A 13,789-nucleotide genomic window follows, 5' to 3' on the forward strand; every position below is an offset into this window, starting at 1 on the left:
ACATGGGTGGTACGTTGGGCCGTAACTTTTCATTCATTAACTGTGACACGCTGTCCCAGAGAGTAATCTGGAAAGATGGGTGTGTGTGTAGACAGCTGAGGTATGCTACAGGGTAGCAGAGTGTGTTTACATGCAGCCTTGTGGTTGTGTCACGTGTGCCAAGGTTTGTGTGTATGTGTCCAGAGAGAGAAAAATAAATTACATTACACTGATCAAATTACTTGAAAGTTTTAAAGTTATGTTGTAACAAAAGTATTATTGGTGCATAAGAAGTCTGTTCTTACAAAATCACCTGAGAATATTCACAGGATCTGGTTTGGCTCAGTGCACCTTGGTGGTAATTTAAATGTATTTAAAATGTGTTAAGTAGTAACAGTTATTGTACACAACATGTAGCCATAACATTTAAACATTTTTAGACCACTTGTTTCTAAGAACATCGCATTATTGACTACAGTAGCTTTTGAAAATGCAGCGATCGAGACTCAGACAATGTATGATGTTGTGTTTAAAATAAATTACATTGGATTACACTGATGATCATTATTGTTGAAGTTGATTAATAAATAAAATGCAGAAGTATCTCGAGACCCAACATTTTTTTTTTAATTATTCAAGCCACAAATGCAGACGCCAGCTTTTATCTGGTCCACCTAGCTCTTGCATATAAAACTGTATTGTACCCTCTTGTGTTGGATTTTAGTACAACATCTGGTGGTGCTTGTTTCAAACCACGTCCACATACATTTTGGTTTATAAGTAATTTAAGAAGAAATGCACCACATTCAGTCACTGAAAAAAAGGAAAAACATTTTTTATTAAAATTTCAAAAGATTGCTATACAGTTGTCCTGACATCCTGTTTGATAACATTTGAATGCAAATGTATTGCTCAAAGGCACGCAGAGAGAGGAATTGGGCAAAAAAAAAGCCACCATTGCACTTTGATTGCTGCTTGTGATTGTCATCCATCGACCACGACAAAAGACTCGACAAATAAATTAAGACATATGAAGGAAAAGCAACGCCCACGATAACGGATAGAAAATGAACGACTATCAGGAATGTTTACGAAGACAGACGACAGTAATAGATGTTTAGCGTAACTTGATGGCTGTAATTTAAATCCACGTCAAAATGACATCAGTCACTTGCACTGCAACGCGGTGCAGACAAAGTTAAGGATTTAAGGAGCCGAGTGATGCTACAAAAAGGCTGTTCAAGGCTGTGTTTCAATCTGGCTGTTACAGACTTCTGGTACACGAGTGGGGTCACCTCTAACATACGATGTGGCACAGGGACGTAAACTTGTTAACAAAAGTAGCGGCACTCAAATGGGAGGAATGCTTGATGCCAAACAGGCGGAACAAGTTACCCCTCTTTGACTTGTAATTCAAGCTCCCATCTCGACACGTCGCATTGATCTTGTGCAAATATTTGAGCACACTGAAAATGACTTTTGTGTCTGAAGTTGTCACCGGATACAGCAACACATAAGAAGCATATTTACTGTCAGTTCAAACAGTCTGAAACAACATGTACACATGTTGTTTTCAGGTACTGATGATGAGATTCAAATTGGCTGAAACTTAAGACACCTTCTTAAACATCAATCTCAATGACTTTCCAGGCCCGATTCCCTTGAATTTCAGGATTTGAAGTGGACAGTTGGAGACGTATTATTACTAATACTGTCAAAACACTGATAATTTAAAAATGAAAACCAAGGGGCTTTATAGAAGCTTACAGACAGCAATTAAAAAGACGTTTGAATTAGAAAACACTTTTCGATTGTGCCGTGTTAAGGCCCAAACTTACCAAACCTTACCAAGCCAGCTGACCTTACGTCGCCAAAAAGGGGCACTTGAACACACCACATGGACTAAATCCGATAGCCGGTTAGCTCGTATGTTCTGAAACCAGACAACTCAGCAGTAAAGATATGCAAGGTGTTGTTATGATAAAGCAGCTTCGACCTGCAATTTACACACATTTATCAGCCGCCCACTGACAGTTCAACGTTGTTTGTTCCATTAACCTGCTGTGTCACAGCCCTGACTGTGAACCTGCAGGGAGACACATATGCAGACAGTGTACTTTGCCTATTTACTTTACTCAGTTAATCTATTAATGACTCAATATTTAAAAAGAAACAGTTTCAAGAAGCTTAAATTATTCAAATGCAAACATTCAATGTGTTAGTTCTGCTGACAAAATACTTCTTGATACAATTTGGAGACCACAAAAAACATCTGTCAGTAGAAACCTTGAGGTACATCAGCTCTGAAGCCAAGGGAAACATTAATGAGGGTCAGTCTAACTTTGTGTTGAATACCCGAGAAATGGATGGACAGATCAACAAGAAATAATAGTGCTGATTACAATAAGGCCTTTGTCCGGATTTGCCAGAGGGTTGTGAACACTGCAGGTACTGGAGTCAGAGCTCAACAGATGAACGAATAAAACCACCTCTCTGGTTTCTTGTTAGCGCGAGCACACACCACCGCAGGCATACATTCAAACAAAAATGCTCTTGGCAGCAGCCATACAAACAGTTTAAACTCTAAAAACTGAAGAAGAAAAAATTAGGCATGGATTGTACTCAAGAATAATCTGTTGTGCAAATTCAAGCATTTGAATTGCTTAAGACATCTGTACAAGTATTATAACAACTTTTGTTTTACAACTCTTTACAGTTAATTAACCCCCCCCCCCAAAAAAAAAGTCATCTTGTGCCGTACACTTGCTAACATGCTTTGAAGAAACCAAAGTCCAGTTCAAGCGTCGCAGCGCTGACACAGAGTGGACTGAAGTAAAGTCTGAGAACACTTTCTCTTCTCGGCGTCTGTCTTCTCTGACCTCGTGGCCTTTTGACCCGCAGGTTCTCCCACAGCTACGTCAGCTGTGCACTAAAGTTCATCCTTGTAGGTGCCTGACAGCATGTCGGGCGGTGGCGCTGCACCTTTAAGGGTCTTGTGGGAACCCCTCCAATCTGTGCGCACGGAGTCGTCGTCCCACAGAGTCGACGTCTCGGTGTCGCTCACCCACTGAGGATCACCGGCGTAGTGACACGGCTGGACCAGGAGGGGGCGCGTACTGAAGGCTTGTAAGTTCCTGTTGGGGAAATGGGACTTGTAGTCCTCGCTGCAGAGAGAGAAGAGTGATAGAGATTATATGGTTTTGATTGATTTAGGATTTATCAATAAAAAAAAATACATAGTGCATAACAGAAGAGATTAAGTGTACTCAGAGCATTTTTTCCTTTACTTGGAATTCACTGATTTGACAAGAGATGGAGACAGAGGCTGACTTTCAAACACAGATCAGCTACTCTTAGCATGAAGGGCGACAGCAGGACCAATGTTTGGTGTGCGGTCATTGTGCATTCGTCGCCGACTAGTCAAGCATATCGAATTAGAATCAGAGGTGAGAGAGAAAGAAAGAGAGAGAGAGAGGACAGAGAAAGTGGGCTGGCCATGAGCCAGTTTTCCACACATGACGGAGCACACAGACGCTGCCAAGCCTTCTGGTTTGCAGGCCCTTTAGCCCAAGGTGCATTTCATCTCTCACAGTCAGAGCCTCACGTGTGTCTCAGTTCCTCGGCTAGGTGATAACAGTGGGATTGGTTTGGTTGGGGCTAATGTCTGGATGGTAGGGTTACAGATGGGGTCAGGGTTGCAAATAGATGCAGCGACATTAAGGTGACATATGTTACAAAACTTAAGATGGAACACAACTGATGCGTGTAACTCCGTCTCTATAATAAACCACAAACAGCAACCACAAATGACTTAACAACCATCTTGACTGAGTTAAGGCAGTTATGGGATGGAGGAGGAGTGAGTGTGGGAAGAGCAGGAAGAGTATTTTTGGACTGCTGGGAGGACCTCGATGTTGTTGGTGTTTTGAGAACAACCGTGGCTGGACCACCTGAGAAGCTAACATGAATAAAAGAAAGTGTGCAACTGTCTGCAGCCATGCTAGCACTGATGTGAGGCACAGCGGTCCACTGAGAAAACCATACCATATCATTAAAGTTGGTATGGTAGCAGCACGTGACAGTGACAATGCTAGCATGCAGTTTTGCCAGTAAAGTGTTTACCATGTTTACTGTTTGAGTTCTCTGCTGGAAAAAACAGCATAGACCAGCACCAAAACACAACATATGCTGGTGCTGCTGGTGACTGGTTGTGTTTTGGTGCTGATCTATGATGCTTTTTTTTCCAGCAGGGTTTAGCATGTTAGCATGCTAACATTTGCTTATTGGCACTAAACATGAAGCACGACTGAGGCTGATGGCTCATTAGTTTCCTCAAAGGTGGATATTATGATGGACAAAGTTTGAAATGTCAACATTTTGACCTGATGATAGCACCAACTGAACATTCACATGGCAGCCATTTTCCATTTTTGTTAGCATTCAGCCACCTCCTCGCTAACGTTTCTGTTTGACATTGTTAGGTGATACATTAGGAGAGGGGTATATAAATTCTGAAATATCAACACACATCTTGGACTTGCAACCTTGAACACAGCTGTACAATATTTGAGCATCCCGCCACGGAAAATTGCTGCCGTGTGGTTGCAGGAGACATTTACCAAAAAACCCAGAAACTTTATGGTAACACAGAGGAAAATCAAGGGGTAAACAAATTCACCGGAAGTCATCTTCTGGACAAACTGAATGCCAGTAAAATATCTCATCTAATAGTTGCTGCAATATTTCATTCTAAACAAAAGTGGTGAGCGGACTGTGACAGCAGCCAACTTTCCCATCCCTTTAGCCATACCAATAGCGTGACTAAAAACTTTAAAAGGGCCGTTACATTTAGAGAAGTTCAGCACAAGCAGACCAGAAAACACATCTGAATCCCCTCTGGCTGCTCGAGTCTATCTGGCAACCACACGGCACCCAAAGTGGAAATTCACATTGCCCAGATTCCATCAATCCCAGAAGAGGTAGTGTCATAAAATCTGTACATCATAAAATGAAAAATGCTCAGAAAGATTAGAGCCCTTCTTTGAAATGTGGTGTTCAGATTTAACCCAACAAGCACTATATATGTGACAAGAATAGAGATCATGTCCGAAAGCTGACCTAATTAAAAGAAACATGTAGAGGTTCACCACAGACTTCACTATAGTTCTTTAATCTACCAACAGCAAAACAAAACTTAGCTAAATATATAGTAAGTATACAAGTTCAGGCAACTATAGGGAAGTATGTATTTAGCAATTATGATGTCTGCTTTAGCTTTATAGGTCTGGCAGATGGAGGCTGTAGAGTTTTGAAAGTTTTACCATAGAAGTCTCCATATGTGAATATGACTGACACAAACAAGATTTCATCGTAACATTCATCCTGAACACAAGCAAATTACAAGCTGTTCCGCCGGTGGATTCGGTGCTGGTGTCATACGTACTTTGGGTGTTTGTCATACATGATGGGGAGGAATTCATCGACTGGCAGCATCTTTGACAGTGGCTCAGCGTTGAGCAGTTTCTGGGCTCCCTGCTGTGAGATGGCGTACGACAGAGTCCAATACGAGTAGTCGGCCATCACCAAGTTGCGAACGTTCTCCACCGGCTCCTCCTTTCCTGGATTCACCTGCTTTCTGCCGAGGTATCTGCAGCAACAAAAAAAAGACACAAAAAAAAAACAGCAGTGAGGAAGAAAGGAGGCACTATATCGAAAACATCTGGATGCTGAAATCTGTTGCCAAATGGTTTGGAAATCATTATTGAAGCATTGTCTTTGTTCTTGTCACTTTGCACCATTTGTCCTGCATGTGTGTTTAAACAACAACAAGTTATGGAAACAGCAACGCACACACAAAAAAAAAAACATGTTCAAATCTTCCTTACATGTTCAAAAAGCTTTTATCATGTGTCTGAAGATTTGTCCCGTCATTTCAGCATGATTTCAACGTAAAACACTGGTTACCATGTGCTGTGGAAACCATAGAAATGCTCACAAGCAAATGACTGATGTGCCTTCCTGGACTCCAGCATCACATCCCCTAATAAACAAACACACAACATACTATTGCGCGTCCTGTATTGACTCAACCTGACTTAACACTTCCTGCCTAACACTCAGCCTTATAGGTTCCATATAGCGCTCATTTTCAGGTTCATACTTTTATTTCCAAGGAGCAAAGTGTAAGAATTTTAGTTGAAAACATTCAAAAATGGTCTAAGATTTAACACCAAAATGAGAAGAAATAACTATATTAATGATATGACATCTATGTATTGTGTTGCAGAGATATCTGCCAAAGTTAGCACACCAACCAGCTAGCCCCAGCCCGTGCCAGTCCAAAACTCTCGGGTGTAAGCGCCAATGATTCAAGCTCCCAGTCCGGACCGCTGACTGCATGGCTAACTGAGCCGAGCAGCTCACAGCAGCTACATTTAGCAGCAGTTAGCAATTACTCTAGTTACACGCTGCCTCTTACAGGTGGCCAGTTCTTTACATTTTTCCATGTGCGATGGAAGGCCCCCTCCCCCTGAAAAGCTCAGTCTGCTCTGACTGGTTAGCTCTCGCATGCATAAGCAGGCATCACATACCACGTTTCCACACAAGCTCTGCTCTTGTTTTTGCATCAACAGCCGTGCTGATTTGAGCTTTCCCACTTTGTTTATTGACCGTGTTAGTTTTGCCACCATGTGAGCGTACAATAAAGCGTATTTCTATCCGGTACAAAGATGATAGAGGGGTGGCTGTACACCGGCCTCTGACTGAAGGAAAAGCAATCATTGTGTCTTTCTAGTGTCGTCAGGACACCTCCATGAGTGTGAGCTCTCTTTCCTCCTCTCTATCCCTCTATTTCCTTTCCTAACCCACACTTACACACACACCTACACGCAACCACACAAACACTCTCTCGGAAGCACATCGTTTGGTAGTGGTGTTAACTTGGCCTCCAAGCCATTGTTTACTCTGACACGTGCGCGGTAACGCACACCCTAACTTTGGGATGGATTCAGCTCTGTCCAACACCACACTGTGATTAAAGGCACGTGTCAGGTCGGAAGGCGCTGCTCCGCCATTGTCGTGTTCAAGGCTCGCGGTCACCGCCATCTTGCTCCTCTTCCTCAATCCGTCAATCAAAAAAGATATGGAAGTCTCACTTTCTACGAGCCTTCAACCTGCATCCTGTTAAAACAAGATCCACGTGAATAAATAGTGGCCATCTTACATGAGGTCCCAGTCCAGCTCCGCCTGCTCCACCTCCTCCATCAGTCTGAGGACACGTCGTTTGAAGTTGGCCTGGAAACGAACGTCGTCCTCAAAGACCAGAGCCTTGTCCATCTGCTGGTCCACCATCTGAGGGCAAGAGGGACAGACATTTAGTTGAGAGATGGTTGAGGCACACAGAAAAAGAAACACTTGAGTTTTTGTTTTGAAAAATTGATTGAGGAAGAAAAGATCAAACACTTAAAAAGTCATAATATGAGCTGAGAGTGTTTTAAGTACATGTTGTCCCTTGCAGGCTTGTGTTGTAATAGCTGTTTCCTTTTGGGACCAAATTGCTGTTGGTGGCAGACTCAGGATGTTTGAGGGGCAGGGGCGGAAAAACCACATCAAAGCGGTAATGCAAGAGGGCAATACATATTAAAGCCATGCCTATAAAGACTGTCATGTATAGTGTGTGTGTGTTTGTGCGTGTGTGTCTTCTCACCTCCTTCCAGATGAAGAAGTGGCTGAGGAAGCAGCCCACCTCTCCTTTGGTCAGGGTGCGTCCAGAGAAAGGGTCATAGTAGCCCGGAAGGAGGTCGACACCCAGGACCTTAATGTCACTGCTGTTCAGTGCACTGCATACAAAAAAAAAACATGGACAGGTATCATATTATAATAATACCAAATCTCCACAGGCAACCTCAACGTGCGCCATTTCATAAAAAAGTCTTGGTGATGACATCATACAGATCTTTGTGTCTGAGATTACAACAGACAGAAACATGCTCCATAATGTACAAAACCTCCATCAACACTACTACTCCCAGGCTGCAGAGCATACAAATACTAAAGTAGATCTACTTGGTCTCAAGCCTTCATTTAGATTTTCTCAATATGTAATGTGAATTTATACTCAGGCACGGTTCCGTTCAGGCACATCTTCTTTTGTATCATAAAGTCAGATATTTTCCAATAACCGTCATTCAGAACTTGCTTAAAACATCGGGATACTACTGGGACCCAGTACCTGCTGAAGTTTTAGAACATATCTGCAGAGAAATTTCTTTCTCTCTCAACAACCAATACACCTTTTTGCTCCTGCTAGTTTTGGTATTGATTTTTCTCACTCAAAACACACTTTCCATCAAAACTACTCGAGTGCTCTCGCTGAACTGAGTCCTTCCCTGAGAATGTACTCACTTTCCGTCCACAGCATCCACCACCTTGACATCAATCTCCAGCTCGTTGAGAGAGAACAGCATCCGCTCTCTGCGGTCAGGACGCCGCCGCAGATTAACCAGATAGATCTGGAGAGGGGAGGCGAATGGTTACTTTAACTGTGTGTCATTGCCGAGTTGTACACAGACAACTCGGTAGGGAAGTTTACGTTTTGTTTTTTTTCCTCAAAAAGTCCATTTCAGAAACACTTCTCTGTGCTGTGAGTGCTTCTCTCTCACTCATTTTATTGTTTTATTTGTTGTGTAATTAAAAACACACGTCAAGACAAGCAAGACACAGACAGGCTGAACATCAGACATTGATTAGTACCAGTCAAGAATCAGAGTAAATAAAGAATAAACGATAGCTCGTTGAATCCCTTCCAGATAAACAATGAGGTCTCTCACCTCATCAAAGCCCATGAGGTCTCTCTGTTTCTGGAACATATGGACGTAGCGTGAGGGGCTCATTGGAGGTCCATCGACTGTTTGACCAAGAGGAAACACAAGTTAGAAGAGACAAGAAACATTCTTATTTTTTTCTGTCCTTGTATCACTTTGTTTTCATTCTCTCTCAGATGTAGATAATCAAAGGAAACTGTGTTCTTACTCATGGACTCGAGAAGGACATGGACAAAGTTTAAGCGATCGTCCTCCAACGTGTGGTGAGGTTTGGCCGGAACGTTCAGGTAGCCGTAGCGCTCCTTGTTGCACAGGTACATCTGTATCTCTAATCAGCGTCGAAGAAGAGTCAGTCAATTAGATAAATGAATGATCGAAACATTCGAGTTGAACAGATTATTTGTCTTTTCTTAAGATTACGAAAATCTAACCACAAACGAGGGCTAACTAACCCGCAGCTCGACAGGAGAAGGCGAACACGATGATGTCGTCGTAGGGCCACGAGTAGTCCTTGTGAGGAGGGAAGAACGCCAGTTTCTTCATGCCTGCCTTCCGTAGATCCAGCAGCATGGTGGAGTGGACCATGGGCACGGGGTAGCATCCCGTTCTGTGACGGTGGCGGGTGGGGAAGTACTCTGCGGTTCGCCGGTAATATCCCTGGCAGACAGACGGATTGGGTCATACAGTGAAAGTGTGCACATATTAAAAAGTATGGTGAATTCGAACATAACTTTCAATCTCTGACACTGGCATGAAGTTTAACAATAAAACAATTACACTCATTACAGATGCAAATATTTACAGGTGCACGTATCAGAGATGTTGAAGGACACACTCACTTGCGGAGTGATCCCACACCAGTAGTTGGAGTACGCTCCCTGAGAGTCTAGCATGGGAGCGATGACCGACTTGTTCTCCGCTATCAGCAAGTTGAGGGTGTCTGGGTTGGTGAGGATATTGTCTGTGTCGGCGAACTGTAACAGAGACACAGAAGGAAGAAAGGAAAGAAAGTGGGGGGAAAAAAGGAGAGAGAGAGTGTGGTGTCAATTATTTGGAACTGGCGCCAGAACTTTTTCTTGGATGAGACAACAGCGGCAAAGAGGAACAAATCTCATCAGATAAATCAACAGAAGGGGCCCCGATATGAATCTTACACGGCTGTCACATTAAAGATTCTTTACTTATGTACCAGAATGTAATCGGCCCAGCGTTTCCTGGCGAAGTTGAGCGCTGCCTGCTTCAGCTTCATGACGTACTCGTACCGGCTGTTGGGCCAGTGCTTGGGTCCCAACTCGCCTACATAGGACCTAAAACAGAGAGCAACAATGCAGACATTGTACTGAGCCATTCTTAAATTAATGGAGATCGTAAAAAGGTTTTATGAACTGTCAGAGAATGACGTAAAAACACCAGAATACAGAGAAAAACTTGAGGAAGTGGAGTAAATCTATTTGGATGTGTCTCCCAAATAAATTCTATATATGGTCCATATATGACAGCTTGAAATACAGCCTGTAAAGTTCAGTGACGGTAAGCAGATTAGCAGAGTTCAGTCAGACTGTATAATTAAACATGCGGCAAGTAATTTCCACTAACGGCCTCTTCAGATGTCTGCACAGATTTACGGACGCGTACGGACAAGCAGGGGCGTGCTGCATCATTCCTCATTATGCAAAGTGAAAGTGAGTGTTATCTGAAGCTGTACAGTGGGCCCCCGCCATGACTAACAGGTGTGCTGTAAAGGTGCGCTAATAAAGTTTCACGGTGCTTCGGATTAAAAAAAAAAAAAAAAAGGGTGAGAGTGAGCGGGCAAGATCGGCCGCTTAAGGTGCAGTCTCGGACCGTTTTCCCTGACTCGTTTGGTTACCCCCAGTTGATAAATTCAACTCATCACCAACAGAGTGACACTTGGATGGAATCTCTCATTGCGACCCTGATACAAAAAAAAAAAAAAAAAGAGAGAGAGAAAGTCGGCTTACTTCTTTCTTCTTCTTCACACTAACGCACCTACTGACGTGTCCAGATCTGCTTAGACCTACAGGAACAGAACACGGCTGTAAATTAAAACCCAGAACGTTAAAAATGATCTTGACTTACGTAGGCTGGTCCATCGGCCTCCACTCGACATAATGGTAATATTTCTGCATGTAAGTGAGCCACTCTTTCAGTATGGCTGTGGTGTTGTCCGCGTTGTGATCCGTGGCCGCCCTGAGGAGCACAGAGACAACAGAGAGTGAAATGAAGGCACGAGAGAAGATCTGACGTGTTTTCGAATGCTGCCTCAATGGTAGACGAAAATGAATTCCGACATATCTTTAAGACCTATAAAATAATCACTAGCTTCACTCTGTGATTAAGAGCCACTTTCATGCTATAACTGCGTATGACATTCCTCCCGAAACATGCTTCAGATCTCTTTTCCCTCAGAGGACCATTTCTGAAAAAGCTTTCTAGAAAAGGGAAGAGCACTTTGAAGAGCATCGCCAAATAAGAGTGGGAACTAGTTAGTGGGGTGATTTCAATGAGGATGTCCCACTGGCTCTTTCATGATACTAACCTATAACTTTTAGCAACTGGGCGTAATCCTCAGAAGTGATACTTGATAGTTTTCAACACCAACAAGCTGCAATATCTACTTGGGAACTTCTGATTGGACAGAAAGCAACGCACATACACCCTGATTCATTACAAAGTTGTCGAGAGATTTTGTTAAACAATTTATAACACATAGACTTTAGTTACCTGTTTACATTGCAGATTAAGTTTAAAATGTGCTTAAATAAATGTGATATGATGTAATGTTACAAAGACAAAACTTGATTAATCCTCCCCACCTTTGCCAGCTGACATAGATGACATCAGATTCTTTATTCCTCATGCTGACTACTTTTACCTCTGGTGTTTTAAGAGGATTTCGTCACTGATACTTTTGCACTTTTACGCAAGCACAAGATCTGGGTACTTCTTCCACCTTTGCTGAGGTACAGGTCCACTAAAATCAGACTCTGAACTGAGCAGACAGATGAGATCACATGAAGTACCCCACAGAGGCAGATGGTGAGGAAAAACCCCTAGAGGACAGATCAGTTGGTGGGTTTTTCAATCATTAGCATCAGACACACTTTATATCAGAATCGCTGCTAATGAAGCACATGAGTTAGTTTTAGGTGTACAGCAGATAAAATGTCATGCAGCCCTCAGCAGGAGCTGAATGAGTCGGAGTGAAAGGCAGCCTGTGCTGCGAGAGGCACAGAGGGGTTAGGTTAGGGGAGGAGGGGGTAGAACTCCGCTGCTGCTGCTGCTGCTGCTCTCACACACTCATTTAAATGCCATTGACCTTTTGAACGGCTGCTATAGTCGGATAAAAAAGAGAGAGAGAGAGAGAAAAGCCCGAGCCCGGCAGTGCATGCAGTCCACACAGTGTCCCATGCAGGCTAAACCCACCACACAGTGATGCGATCTTTGGGGTAGTCGAGTCTCTCCAGAGCGCCGAGGTAGTAGGGCAGGGAGTGAGCGGTGTTCCTGGCTATGATGGCGATAACCACCGTCGGAGGCTGCATTTTCGACTCCTCCGGGTACTTCTCCTCCGAAAAGTAACACTCGGCTCGAGAGAGGAAAAGGGCCCCTAAAAGCAGAAAGCGGAGCGACATGGTGGAGGAGGTGGAAGGGGGTCTGGGGTCTGGTCCACGGTGCTGTCGGCGCGGCACGTAGGCGAAGCAGCCGGACGCGTCAGCACTCCAGGAAGAAAAAGAAGGGCTTTCCCAAATGTTCAGCCTCCCCCTCTTTTTTTTTCCTTTTTTTTTTCTTCTTACATTTTATACAAGCTGGCTCGTTTTTTTCCCCCAGCAAGTCCAAACCGAGTCACGAGAGAAGGTTCAGTTTCAACTTCCGCTTTAGGTAGGCTCTGTGGCACGAGAGAGAAAAGGGGGAAAACAATCTGACAACGTTATCCAGAAAGATGAAGGAGGCGTGATTTGGCCAGAAGTAGTTCCACAGTGGTGACACACACACAGAGAGAGGGGAAACTATGACGTTTATCATTTAACATCCAGACGGAAAACAAAAAAAAAACAACAACATCAGTTTATCAGAAGTTACTGCAGGATACATGTGTGGAGACATGTAATCATCAAAGTCACAATTTTCCACTTCCATCAGTTGTGGGTCAACTGATGGAAGTTTGGGGGACACACACTTTGACTGCAGTGAAGTTGGTGTCATCCACATTCATGCTGGGAAACAACATCTGGAAAAGAGATATGGCAGGCAAGGAAGTGAACACATGTACCATCATCAGTCAAGGAAGTGAACATGTGTACCATCATCATCAGTCCAGGAAGTGAACACATGTACCATCATCAGTCCAGGTTGTTTCTGGTTGTTTATTCTGGCAGAAGTTCCACAGATTCGCCAGCAGAGGGAGGTTTTGATCCAAGAGAGAGCCCGTCAGTCAGGAGTGTGTCTGTCTGAGGCCTTTGTTGTGTGGGTTCTAATTACAAGTAATGAGGAACAATTTCAATGCAACTCCATACTTATAATCTGCTGCACTTAGTGGAATTCATTATACTTTTGAACCCTGCTGCATTCATTGTGCAACAATAGTTACTAGTATCAGCAACAACATGGAAAAAACATGATCAGTTTAGAAAATATGATGCATTGTGGTAGATTAAGTACACAACAGTGCTTGCAGTGTAAAGCAGGGAACATAACTGGCTGCAAAAGTGTAAAAATGTAACAATGAAAGGGGACATTCTCATTTTGACTACTTAAGATGCTTCAAGTCTGTTTTGCTCTTAACACTTCTGTACTTTTACATAAATATTATTTGTTTAAATTAGATTAGTTTAGATAGACTTTATTTATTCCACAACAGGGAAATTCACTTGTTACAAAAGCTTAAAATGCAACAAGTACAGTGGGAAAAAAGCCAGACAAATACACATGAAGTTAAATAGAAAATAATAAATAGAAAAAAAAAAAGATAT

At 43.0% G+C, this 13,789-nt stretch overlaps 1 protein-coding gene across 1 annotated transcript; it reads right to left on the reverse strand.

Annotated features, from left to right (window-relative positions):
- Positions 1–768: 768 nt before the first annotated feature.
- Positions 769–13,187, reverse strand: cercam (cerebral endothelial cell adhesion molecule). The gene is made up of 12 exons (XM_037118014.1): positions 12,246–13,187; positions 10,899–11,009; positions 9,991–10,108; positions 9,641–9,775; positions 9,254–9,458; positions 9,010–9,129; positions 8,808–8,884; positions 8,383–8,489; positions 7,685–7,817; positions 7,202–7,329; positions 5,423–5,626; positions 769–3,143 (listed from the first exon to the last, which is right to left on the reverse strand). Exons 1-12 carry the CDS (start codon positions 12,449–12,451, stop codon positions 2,909–2,911), a joined length of 1,779 nt encoding a protein of 592 aa, XP_036973909.1. The 5' UTR covers positions 12,452–13,187; the 3' UTR covers positions 769–2,908.
- Between the last annotated feature and the right edge of the window lie 602 nt (positions 13,188–13,789).

This window comes from Acanthopagrus latus, chromosome 12 (assembly GCF_904848185.1).
Source record: "Acanthopagrus latus isolate v.2019 chromosome 12, fAcaLat1.1, whole genome shotgun sequence".
Lineage (NCBI taxonomy): Eukaryota > Metazoa > Chordata > Actinopteri > Spariformes > Sparidae > Acanthopagrus > Acanthopagrus latus.